The following is a 13396-nucleotide window of genomic DNA, read 5'->3' on the forward strand; positions in this document are numbered from 1 at the left end:
TTCTTCACCTCTTTCCTTTAACCCTCAGAACATTCCAATCTATAGAAAAGGTGCGAGTTCCTCTTTTTCTGAATGCTTTGAGAGCAAGTTGTTGACATGATGCCCCAACAGCCCTGAATACAGGAATGCACGTGTCCTACAAGCAGGGACATTTCCCTGCAGAGCCACACAGTGACCATCAAGATCAGGATACTAATGTTCTTGCATTGTCATTATCTAATGCTCAGATCCTACTCCTGCCTGCCATATGTCGAAATAGCATCCTTCACAGCAAAAGGATTCCATTTCAAACCACATGTAGCATTTAGTTGTCACATCTCTGGTTTACTTCAGGCTGGAGCAGCTACATCCTCCTCAACTGTTGTCACCTTGATGCTTGAGGATTAAAGGCCAGCGTTCTGTAGGATGTCCCTCAGTCTGGGGGCATGGGATGCTTCTGCACTGACCAGTTCAGCTGAGATGCTGTGCCCTTCTCCCCGCACATTCTTGGGGACGTGCAGTTTGGCTTTGTCCTGTCACTGACAGCATTGACTTTGATCACTGATTAAGGCCATGTCTGCCAGGCTTCTCCATGGTCAAGTTGTTCCTTCTCCTTTTGTAATTAGTTAAGATTTTCTGGGGGAGGCATTGAAACCATGTAAATATTTTGTTCCTTATAATTAATTTCTTATTTTATTCAAAAGGTTATATCTATTATTATAATACTTATTATGATACACAAACTATTCTTAATTTGGTCATAGGACCTCCTTTCAATCTGGCCTCTGCATCCTTTTGACATTCTTCATGTTTTTGTAAGCTTTCTCATTTGTTGGCACAAATGTTCCTGGCTCATCTTTTATTTTACATGGCTTTGTTTTAGAATCAGTCATTTCTCCAAGGAGTCTTGAGTTCATTTAGTGGACCATGGCGTTTTAAAAAATAGGATCTGGGGCTAAGTGTGCTCATTAGTTTTAGCACATGCACACACACCTTTACACAATGTGTGTTTCTGAATCTATCTATCTATAGATACTGTCAGGTGTGAGTTCACCTGATACCCCAGCTCTAACCAGCACCACAGGGTACTCTAACTTCCTTCCTTTCCATGTTGGAGATTCCTTTCTCTGATAGTGAAAAACCTGGCCCCCACTATTCTTAATATGTTTACTTATTGAATCAATCCCCCCATATGCGTGCCATATCCCATTGTCATCACCTCCTACCCTATGCAGATGTGTCTGTCACCTGCATAGGCACTCTCCTGTCCCTGCACAGACTCCAGTTTGCCGAGCCAGGCCATTTCCTCTGCCAGGACCCTCTCGCCCCCTTGGACTTCACCCTATCACCACCTCTTCATTGGGATGCCTTGCTTACCAGCAGTCAGGCTCTCATGTGCTGTGCAGGGCTGCCCTCATTCTGCTCAAGCTTTAATCCCCCAAGCTGGCCCCAGGTGGCAGCCACACACACCTCTTCCCTGGGGTCCCTGAACATCTGGTTTGCTCAGTCTCACCTTATGGCTTTAGGATGGAATCATTCCATGCTCTGTATTTTGATGGCTCACACTTGACTCTATGCTAGTGAGCAAAAGCCCAAGAGGGACAAACCATTGTCCCCAAGTAAACAAACCATTGTCCTCCCCATGCCTCATACCTGGTCCTACCCCTCATACCCAGTGTACTGAAGAGGAGGGAATGCCAGGACCAGGGGCCTTTACAAGGCAAAATTGTTCCCACTTCTTCCTTCCCGGGCATTACAACAGGCGGGTGGAGCTGGGGAGGCCACCCAGGGCCCCGTGTGAGGCACCCACTTGCTCAGCCTTGGTGTGTGTACTGGAAAGAGGACAGCTTGACTGTACAAATGCTTCCATGGAAATGCTTTTGAAATGTTGCAACAGCCAATTGTGTGGGGCTCAGGAGTGTAGGTGTAGAGACATAAATAACAACACAAGACATAAAATACCTGCTACCCAGAATCAATCAAGGCCTCTCCCCCTCCACCTCCGCACCCCTCCTGGGGAGGGGTTTATTCACATGGAGACGCACACCTCCACGAAGCCACCTGCAGTGGTCACGCAGCTTCACATGGCTTCTTCCACACGCGTGGCCCACTCACGTGCTCAGAAGCTCCTCTTTGATCGAAGCACTATGATTTCCTCTATTTCCCTGCTGAAGAGCTAGGGCACTGCCAAGATGCCTCCAAAGGTTGATTTGTTTGTGTAAGTTGACATAGAAGCTCAGGGATTGAAGAAATTTTTATAGTTCTAGAAACAAAAGAATTATAACCCATTTACTTCCCAGAAAACTAAACAGAGAAAGTGTATCCCTCCTTTCTTGTCTTTTTTTGTACCTGCATGCATCCTAAAGCACGAGTGTCATGGTTGAGGAGGCCTGAGCATAATATATTGCACAACAGAGTGGCAGTGGGCAGAGGAGGGGCAGCTTTGTACTGTCACCTCACCTTTCTGGTCCTCTGTCTGCTGCCTAGAGAGGAGCTATGTCCCTGCACAAGCCTGCAGGCTTAATGCGGGATGCAGGAGCATGTTCCTGGAATGCCTGGTGCCGGGCTTTGTGTGTAGTAGGCGCTTAACAAGCATTAAGTGTAGGTCTTTTCAGACCTCGTGCTCTACACTTTGCTCTTTCTTGGCCACATACTCTGAGACTTTCGTAGACGATGCTTGAATTCTCCACTGTGGCAGGTTTCCTTCTGTGGCCTGTGGTCATGCCATCCTGCATGGTGCCCCTGACAGGGACCCCACCACCAGCCACCTGGGAGCCATGGTTGTGAGAAGCATTTGCTTCTTGGGTGGGGGATGTCTGCATACCTGCAGGGTTGCTGACACTCCCTTTCTTTCCTCCGGGGCCACGGGGAGTAGAAGCCTCCTCCTCAAGCGGCAGCCCCTTCTCCTGCGTCCCCCGATGGTACTCCGCCCCCCACCAGGTCCTTCATTCTTTGCTTTGGTTTGAGTCACCGTATCCCCTCTCACCCTTGGAGTCATGCTAAGAAATAAATCCAACCAGGCAACTGAAGGGACCCAGATGCTGTGCTTCTGACACCACAGCCTCAGTTTCCATTAGCAGTCATGGAAAATGCATGTCACCTGGCACCGAGCTGGCATCCACTACAATCTGTTGTCCATACCCATATCTGTTGTGTATTGGAGTTAGCACCAAGTGGTAGCTCCTAGCCTATGTCTGAAATCCAAACTGATAGTCATCTTTTTTATTCATATTAGACTTCACGCTGGTAGATTTGGTCCTCCTTACAACCGCTAGGACTCCTGAGAGCGTGGCTCTCCCAGGGTCGTCCTTCTGTGCTTGGTGTTCCATATGTGTGATGGGTGCCCTGGGGTGAGCGTGCAAGCACCTGTCGGCTGGTCTGTGTTCAGCTTTGATCAGTGCCTTTGAATACAGCCAAATAGCCAGTGTTGAATCCATATAATAACATGGCATATCCAGGAGGATGCCATGGAAGCAAGGCCTCGTCTGAGTCTCCATTGGAAGCCCCCACATGGTGTACTACAAGCACAGGGGGAGGCTTAGGGGGTGGTGAAAAGCACTGACTCTGGAACGAGGCTTCCTGGTTCACACTTAGTTCTGCCTGGTTAGCTTGTGATCTTGGATACTTTATTTTCTGTGCCTCAATTTCCCCATCTGTGAAATGGGAACAATAGTGGAGCATACCTCACAGGGTCATTGTGACAATTCCGTGTTACTATATGCAAAGCCATGGTGTGCCGAAACAGGCTCCTACAGGCTCCTCCTGAGGGCTAATTGTTAAATTTTCAGTATATGAAATGGATGAAGTCACCTTGGTGGCTTGAAGCTGGCCACAGTGGGAATATTTATACCACAGAAATCAGCAAATGCTGCAAATCAGAGCTACTTCCCCTGGAACCCTAGTTGTTAAGTATTTACTAGCATACCACTGTGTAAAACATGATGGTATCCCGTGGGCAGTAAGCAGCCAAAAATGTTAGCTATTGTTATTATTATTTCATTTATTAACTTGACTAATAGCCCTGTCAAAAGAAGAAATGAGATTAATCAGATCTAATTGTTTTTAATGAACCTGTGCTAGTGACTCCTGGAAATTGCTACTTCCTTTCCTAACTGCTTGTGAAACAGCCTATTAATAATCTTAGGGCTGGTTTTCCCACACTCATTCCTTCAGGCATTGTTGTCCCACACTCCACCTTCCACACCCCATGCCAGGTGCTGGGCACCAACCACAGGCTCTGGTGAAGCTCACCATCTCACAGAGAGGACAGACACAAACGCAAGTAAACAGACATCATGATAGAATTACAAATTGTGAAAGGTCTTAGAACAACTCACAATGGCGTCATTGAGAAAACTGGGGTGTCCACTTCCAACTCAGGGGTCACAATGGCACGCCAGAGCTGGCTCACACCGCTCACACAGCCTGGCTCTTTTCTTCTCAATTGTGCACGGGTGGCATCTGGTGTAAGCAGAAATAAGCCATGGTGGAGACATTTACACCCCAGATACCAGTAAGCACATTTGCCCCACTCCCAGAGCCAATTGTTAGACCCTGACCAGCGCAGTACCGGAAGTGAGGAAGCTTCTGGAGAGAGAGCAAGGAGGCACAGAACTGATTGACAAAAAGGCCAGCTGCTGAGTGGACAGAAGTGTGCACACAGAGGGACCGCCTGTGCCCAGTTCCCTGAGATGGGAGACACGTTGTGCTTGTCCCATGTAAGCTCTAACTAGTGAATGACTGACACTTGGGATGAGTTTTGGAGTCCTGGAGCCTAGGGGAGGTTTTGCTGCCTTGTACATTTGCACTGATTCAATCACCCTGTCCAGTACCACTGCCTTCCTAATCCCTGCCCCACTTGGCCAAGCCTGTACAATCCTCTGTCTGTGGCCAATGTGTGAGGTATCTACCCAGGCTGTGCTGTGCCAAGGATCCTAAGAGGTGGGAGATAACTTGGGGTGCGGGTGACTCCCAGTATGGTTTGATTGCCCAAGTGTTAGTCCAGCCAGGGAAGGTCTCTGGCCAAAGCTATCAGGATTTGGGAGCTCTAGCTAAACAGACTAGGCCCTCGAGCCTCAAGGGAGCCAGAGCAGGCTAGGACACGAAACCAGGCAGATTATGCACTAGAGTCAAGGCAGAAGCTCAAGCCCTATGCTCTTGGGCAAAAGGGGGGCTGGGGAAGCAAGCCATATTGAAGTTTCTACTATATTGAGGCTGCAACACGCCCATGGCTCATCTATGCCACTCCAGCTATGGGGTCCATTTCCAAGTCCTACCAGATATTGAGGGTAAAGTTGTTGTCCTCTTTTGCCCACCATTACTAGCTCAAGAATGGGGCTGGGTTTGATCTTGTCGGAGAGGTTTATCCAGGTATCTGGACCCTGGAGAAGACAAGTGTGGGAAGTTGAGGAAGAGCCAATACCAGGGAGGGGGATGGGTTCCTTCTCTGCCACCCTGATGGCTCATGATGCTCTACATCTCCTCAGCCTACTAACAACCTGACCAGCCTCAGGAGAAGGATGGGTCAGTCCTTGGCCTTCCCTGATTTCTTTTCCCCCATCATTCCCAGGCAGTTGCTTGGGAATAATAATAATTATTCCCAATAATTATTATTGGGAATTATTATATAATAATCCCACAAGGTAGGTAAGTCAGGTATTATATCCACTGGCAGATGAAGGAAGGGGAATTTCTGGGAGGCAGGTGACTTGTATCAGGTTATACAACAGGCCTAGCTTTTGGCTCTACCTTTCGATTTCTCTAAACTCCAGTTTTCTCATTAGGCAGATGGAATAATAAAACCAACCACACAGGTTCTTGTGAGGGTTACAGAGATAATATAAGTAAGATCACTCTGCAAGCTGCTATTCAAATGCTAGTAATTTTTTGCTATCATAATTAGGACAAGTTTGAGGATCTTTTGTCTTTGAACCCAAATACCCTTTTCTTTTTTTTTTCAAAATTGCTTATTCACCCATTCATTCATTCAACAATGATTTTTGAATGTTTGTGAGGAGTCAAGTGCTCTGCTAGGTCCTGGAAATGGGAAGCTAGAACAGACAATTAAGAAGAGGAGACCATAGCCTGGAGGCAAGTCAGGCCCTTGGAAGGTGTGTGGCAATGGTGTGGGTGTTGCCAAAATAGGCTTGTGAACAGCTTGGCAAAGGGGTGGCTAGTGGCCATGCTGCGGTGGGGATGGCATCAGAGAGGCTCTACTACTCAGAATGTGCTCCCTGCCTCGCACTCATGACCCTCATGCCCACTGCTCTGTGGCACAGAATCTGCTCTGGGGAACAGAAGAGTCTAAACTGGACCACTAACTTTGGACCTTTGGGGGCGGGGGGTTGACGCTGATGGACATGCTGGAGGCCCAGATGACATCAGGCTGGCCCGATTTGTTGTTGTGTTAAGTCAGACAAATAACCTTAGAGAGTCAGATTGGCTAGCTTTCTGTAATAAACACTCAAGATAAAAGGAAAACAAATCCAAGAAAGAAAAAAGTCTGGATGTCTAATTTGCAAACTTGAAATTACGGAGGAAAAATCTCCCAATTTAGAGTTTAGAGCGTATTTGCTCCTTATCGTGCACTTTGTTGTGATTAGTCATTCCAATATTGGTAAGCCAAAGTCCTGTTACCTGAACAAACTTTCCATCATCTCTATCGAATAAAAACATAGCTTCAAAGAGTGACCTCAAAGCAGCCTTGAGCTGACACAGCGTTAGTGTTGTGGGGTCTGGATTGGGAGTAGAGTTCTACTGCCCATAGCTGCTTAGAATCTGAGTATCTAGTATCTGAGTGGCTAGGATGCCCTTGAAAAGGCTTGAAGTGGAGAAGGTTCAGATGCCCACACAGTTCTTGGAGCCAACCCATTGCATTGCACTGGCCAATACCCCCCAGTTGGTTGCTATAAAGCCCACCACAAGAGGTAGCATTTTGCAGATTGGGAAATTGAATCTGGGAGCTTAAGTGGTTGCTGGTGGTGACTATAGAAAACAGGAAGAATATCCCTGATGATTCAGATGGGCAATTATATTTGGGTCCATGGAAACAACGTGGCCTCTTTTTTTTTTTTTTTTTTTTTTTTTTTGTCAGCCTCAAGGAATTGGTGCAAATTAGAGTCAAACTGCACATTGCAGGCACTGGTTCTTTACTGCTGTCAGCTACTTCTACCAGTAAACTTTGCAGAATGCCTTTTACATTCTCAATATAATATTTTGAGAATTAAATCATTTTGATACTGCAGAGCATCTTTGGGATTTTTAGGTTTACTCCCCCTCCTTTTTTCCCCCCACAATAAGGAAACTGAGTTCCCAAAGGGAAGAAATGTTTGATCAAGGTTTGTTGTCAGCTGGAACAAAAACAGAAGTTGTCTGCCTCTAAAGCACCAGCATAAGGTTGTGAAAATTGAGCATTGTACAGAAGCACCTGAGCGAGGGGATGAGTGGGGTCTGAGATCCAGTCCACAGCTGGACTGAGGGGAGGCCTGCCTTTTTTCCTTTCTCAAAGGGCCAATCTACTCACCAAACGAAGCAAGAGCTACATCTGCTCCAAGAAATGTTTGGATGCAGAAGGTTGATGTTAAATCAACAGAGGCACAGACTGTTGATCTTTTTAAAATAGATTTAATTGATTCCTTCTGTCTTTCTATGACTCACTGTGTGTATCTCTCTCATCTATCTACCTATCATCTGTTGGGCCCATAGTGTTCAGGATATAGCAACTAATACATAAAGTGCTACTGCAGAGAACAGGGATAGCATTCATTCATGCTGGGGACACCCCAGGAATATTCTCATCTGTGAGACTAAACTATAAGTTCTTGTTCATCTCTGCTTCTTGAATTCCTACTAGAGTCCTATCCATGGAATCATCCCTGGTGAATCATATACTAGTCACCCAGAGTGGAGACTGGGGGGCACCCCGGGTAGAACACATCTTCTGAGCCACATAGAGGTCATGATCTAATGCAGGAGATGGAGCAGACCTATAGCCGCATAGACACATGCAGACATTAGGGAAAGCTTTCAATAAATGTGCAAAGCAGGGCACCTGAGTGGGTCAGTTGGTTAAGCATCTGCCTTTCACTCAGGTCGTGATCCCAAGGTCCTGGATTCAAGCCCCACATCAGGCTCTCTGCTCAGCCGGAATTGCTTCTCCCTCTCCCTCTGCCCCTGCTCCTACTCTCTTTCTCTCTCTCTAATAAAATCTTTTTTTTATAAAAGAAATGTGCAAAGAAAGAAGAAAGGGAGGCCACCTTGAGAGCATCACAATAAATGAAAGAAGTCAGACAGAGAAAGATAAATACTGCATAATTTCACTGAGAAGTGGAATCTATAAAACCAAACCAAAGCAAACCCAGACTCATAGATACAGAGAACAGATTGGTGGTTGCCAGAGGTGGGTTGTGGGGAATGAGTGAAGGAGATTAAGAGGTACAAACTTCCAGTTATAATATAAATAAGTTGTGTGGATGTAATAATGTGCTGCATGAGGAATATAGTCAATAATTTGTATCAACTTTGTATGCTGACAGATGGTAACTAGACTTATCCTGATGATCAGTTTGCAGTGTTCATGTACAATGTCAAATCACTGTGTTGTGCACATGAAATTAATATAATATGATATGTCAGTTATTCTTCAGCAACAATAAATATTTGTAAAAGTAAGACAAACCAAGCTTTGCACTCAAATAATGAGGCAGGTGGGTCAGGCATGTATTTGTCAGTTCTTTTTCAGAATGAGAAATAAGTTGGGCACTCTCAGCATTTTCAAAAATTCCTTACTTTGTCCCCTTATGAATCCTCTTGGTTCATCTTGGGCCCTGCTCTAGTTTGAGTTCCTGCTGTTGGGTTGTAGAACTTCCAGAGGAGCAGAGGTTTGAGACCTACTCCTCCCACCCCTTCAGAACCTTTTAGAGAAGACTAGGCCTTCCTGTTCTTACCACTTAGGCGTAGGGCTCATGAGTAGGAGCCAGGAAGGCCGCACAAGCCTGGGCTTCACTCTAGAGTGATCAGGACTACTGTGCATTTGCAAAGTGTCTGACTGCTTACGGAGGAGACCTTACCTGATTAAGACTTAATTAAACGCCAGATATTGGAGAGCAAGTCATCGTTAGAGGCTGCTAATGGACACTTCATCACCTGTATTATCCAATGTGAAGACATGAAACAAAACCAGTGACCTGTGTGTCCTTTGTCATCCAGGAGCCTCTAACATGAATGAATTTTTGTGAAGCTCAGTTTCAGGACAGATGTGTTCTCTTTGTTTGTACATGCTTTTGTTTGTTTGTTTTTCACTCCTGAGTACAAGCTATTGTTCAATTTTCCCAGCAAAGCTCAGGCATGGTGTGATTTTTCAGAAGATGGTGCAGAAAGAGAATTTCAGAGCATGAATATGTGTATCCTTTCAGAGGAAATGCTCAGATAGAATCAGCCAACCAATACATCACCTTGTCAATTTCACAGCAGCATCTAAGATAGTGCTTGCTATGATCTTTGTAGCAACGAATGCAAAAAGAGACTCCAAAATTATGTGTATGACTATGTCAAATGATCAAAAACCCAACTAAGAAGTTTCTCCTGCCATGGAGGGATAGAAAGGTCTTGGAAGTGACTTATAAGCAAAGGCCACTAAGGGTTCTGGCCTTATCCCCTCACATCTCCATCAGCTGGTCAGCAAGGTGATGTCTACCTTCTTTTGAGCCTCGGCTATAAGCCTGGCACTTCACATTTGCTATTTCATTGTTATCAGTTCAACTACCCATTAAGTAGATACTACTTTCCCTGGTTCTGTGGGGAATTGGAGTTCAGTAGATCAAGTAACTTGTGCAAAGTCATATAGTTAACAATGAGCAGATCAGGACTTAAACCCCTGACTACCAAGCCCATGCTCTTATCAAGACACCAAATTACCATCCTTATGGACCTACTGGGGAATGAGCTCTGGATGTGAACAAATGCAAGAACAAGAGGCTTCCTTGCCCTTTGGATCTGAGCCATCACGGTGCCCTAAAATGGGTTGGGGACCATGATCAGAGTGTTAGAGTCATAGCATATCAGAGCAGGTCTCTACTTCGAAACCCATCATTCAATCCCTTTAAGCGTCAGTTCTAAATGAGAATAATAATAATGTACTTCATGGAGTTGCTGGGAAGATCACATGATATGGTACATATCACAGGCTTGGCACAGGGCCAGAACATAGTCACTGCCCAGTACATTTTAGGGAGAAAACATGCAAGTAGTTCACAGTTCTCTTTGTATAGTTAGCTTGGTGAAGGGTGAGGTATGTCACATCCTAAAAGCAGAATCAGAACAGGGCTAAAACCTGTAGGTCTGGCCCTGAGGTGGGGTGCTCATGGTTTCAGGCTAGGGTCCCTGCAAAGTGTGGCCATGGGGTTCTTATTTTCCAGTCATCACCATATTTAAGGGTAAAGTAGAAGAGGTGGAGCTGCCTGTGGAGAAGGTAGACATCATCATCAGCGAGTGGATGGGCTACTGTCTGTTCTATGAGTCAATGCTCAACACGGTGATCTTTGCCAGGGACAAGTGGCTGGTAAGTGTCCTGCATGCTGCCCCATTGTTGGTCTGCTGGCTGTCCTGCTGCTATACTCCTGGCCAACAGTTTAGGAAGAAGATGATGATTCCAGAGGAGGGTTAGGCTAGAAGGTCACCTTCTCCAGACCCCTCTCCTTAAACTAGATTTGCTTCAGGGGACAGAATGATGGTACCCAGGTCCAACATGTCTCCCACATTACTCTGTAGGTCAAATCTTGGCCTCTTTGGTTATAATCTACACCCATTCTCTGTTGTCAAGACAGAAATCTATTCTGGTCAACAGGTACCTAGGACTTGGTTAGCTGCCAGAGAGCCAAGCATGCTTCTGATCTTGGCTTCTCCAGGCTAAAGGGTCATGACACCTTTTACTTATGCTTACTGAACTTAGTTTTGCCCCAGTACATTTGTTCTATCATCTCCACATAGGTCCCTCAAACTCTCCCTGCTCCCAAGTAAAAATTGAGCATTACCATCTTAACCCTAACCCTGGCCAAGGTGACAGTCTGCTGAATGAGAAATGCTGGCAAGGGGATGCCTGTCTGGTGACTCTATGTGCAGTTCAAAATGTAATGTCTTTGTCAGGTGAATAGATTACGAGACCCATTTCCCCACAATTCATCAACAGAAACCTGGAGGGCTTATGTTTCCAGACCGGGCAGCTTTGTACGTGGTAGCAATTGAAGACAGACAGTACAAGGACTTCAAAATCCACTGTAAGTCACCTTTTAAGTTTTTGTTGGGCATTTTTTTCTTTTTGTTGGGCATTTTTTTTCTTTTTCATGTTTGTGGTGGGAAGTACTACAGTGGCCCTGAGGTGAGCATCCAGTCTCATGAACACAGCTGCTATGCCAATGGAGGAGTTTACCTGTGACTTATTCTGGATTATTCTCTCTATGTGTTTTCTTCTAGTCCCCAAAAGTGGGAGGTCTACAGAGAGAAAATAAGCAATGAGGTTGATGTAAGAGACATATGCTGGAGTGAGAGAATGAATGCAATGTGAATGAAAAATGACTGAAACAGCAGAAGCTAATTTTTGTAGAGAACATCAGGCCAGGGGGCTGGGAGCCTGTGGAGGTTCAGTTATCCCAAAAGTCCACAACAGGTGTCAGAAATGGCAGATCGCTAGCCAGGTTGACCATTCTGAATCCCGCTACTTCATGCTACTTGATTTTATCAAAATAACAGTGACTCTTCTTCATGTTACGTAAAATATATATTCTTTTTTGAGGTTATTTTGGAGGAATGGATGGCAGTGGGGGTGAGGAGACTTTGCGCATGCATATATGTGCACACATGTACATGCATGTGTTTGTGTGGTGTGTGTCAGGGACTCATATCAGGGACTCATATCCGAACCTAGATTCATACTGTTCAATCAGATGAAAACTTGTTCTTTTAGGGGAAAAAAACAGCCAAACAAACAAACAAACAAACGAACGAACAAACACCATCTCCAATGTTTTATCTGGTCTGAAAAGGATGCTTTGTTCTTTTTAATTTAGAGAACAGCATTTCTCAGTGACACAAACTAGGTCCTCAAGCTTATTCCAAATGCATTTTTGTCACTTAGAAACATCCATGTCTCCTCAACCAGAACTAAACACTTCAAAGGAGCAAAGGACCCCTCATACAGGCAAGCACATACACAATCCAACCCAAAGTATGATGCAGAAACTTCACATGATGCAAAGGGGTCAGCAGATTTGGGGTTCCTGCCCCTGCAGTAGTCAAACCTTCCTGGGCAAGATCACTGTGGAGGGATTCACAGACTGAGGATGATCAGTGACTTCTGCCCTGAGAGGCTGAGACTCAGTAGTTTGACAAATTGTTGCTCCATTATTCACACAACTGCCATCTAATTATTGCTAGTGCAACCTCAGCTGGACTGCACTATGGAATGTATACATTTGTTTGTGTGTTCATTCCCTTCTGGAAATACAACATCAAAGCACAAAGTTCAGAGTCAGATTCAGAACACAGAAATGGGACAGTTATGCCACCAGTCAATCTGGTGTCATTTCTAAAATTCGTTAAGCAATGAGAGGGAGGGTGGCCTCCATTAAATGATCATGTGCCGGCCCTGGGTTCAAAGCCTACCTGAATGACTGGAAGCAAATTACCTAACCTCTTTGGCCTCACAGACAGTATCATCAATCCCATAGACTAGTTGTGAGGATTAGGTGAGATGAGGTATATCAAAGGATGTGATGGCTCTTGGTGGTACGTGGCACCAGACTGATCTATGCTCTGAACATGTCCCTTTCTGTTTGTAGTTCTGGCAAGTGAGCCTGACTGCCAAGCTTGTTGGCCTCCAGTGGCTCAGAATCTAGGACAGATGTGCTCTCACCGTAGATTGTAGAAACAACTCAACAGTGAACATTGATCAAATGCATGTATAAATAGGACATATTTTTCCCTGGAGCTACATTATAATGCTGCTTTTGAAGTTCTTGCTGTGTAACTATACCAAATAGTGTTTTTGAGGAGAACCTTCAGGTGCATTCTTCATTCTTATGCGTAAATATTTATTGAGCCCTGACCCTGGGCACAGCTCTTTAAGGAACTTCCTCATGGTTTAAAAGCAAACATACCTTACCCTCCTCCTTTTTCTGGACTGTGTTTGGGAACCTGTGGCATATACGTTGTAGTGAGCCAGCTGGAGCTGGAGAGGACTTGCACAGACCCTGGGAAGTGCTAGAGGGAAGATCCTAGAGGGATCTCCAGGACTGGAGATCATGTGATTTAATCTCATGCTGCCCACTGCAATTTTCATAGCTTCTGGGAAAGAAAAACAAATTTAAATTAGCCTCCTTTTTTCCTGTGAAATGTTTACTCTGGAGTCGTCTTTTCTCTCTCT

General features: G+C 45.2%; 1 protein-coding gene across 1 annotated transcript in view; it reads left to right on the top strand.

The window, feature by feature from the left end:
• PRMT8 (protein arginine methyltransferase 8) overlaps positions 1-13396 on the top strand; it is a 92933-nt gene that overhangs the window by 58291 nt on the left and 21246 nt on the right. Inside the window, exons 5-6 of the mRNA XM_055315565.1 lie at positions 10395-10537; positions 11165-11252. Coding sequence (XP_055171540.1) covers positions 10395-10537; positions 11165-11252 — 231 coding nt within the window. The remainder of the gene's footprint in view (positions 1-10394; positions 10538-11164; positions 11253-13396) is intronic.

Source organism: Nyctereutes procyonoides, unplaced genomic scaffold (genome assembly GCF_905146905.1).
Source record: "Nyctereutes procyonoides isolate TBG_1078 unplaced genomic scaffold, NYPRO_anot_genome, whole genome shotgun sequence".
Lineage (NCBI taxonomy): Eukaryota > Metazoa > Chordata > Mammalia > Carnivora > Canidae > Nyctereutes > Nyctereutes procyonoides.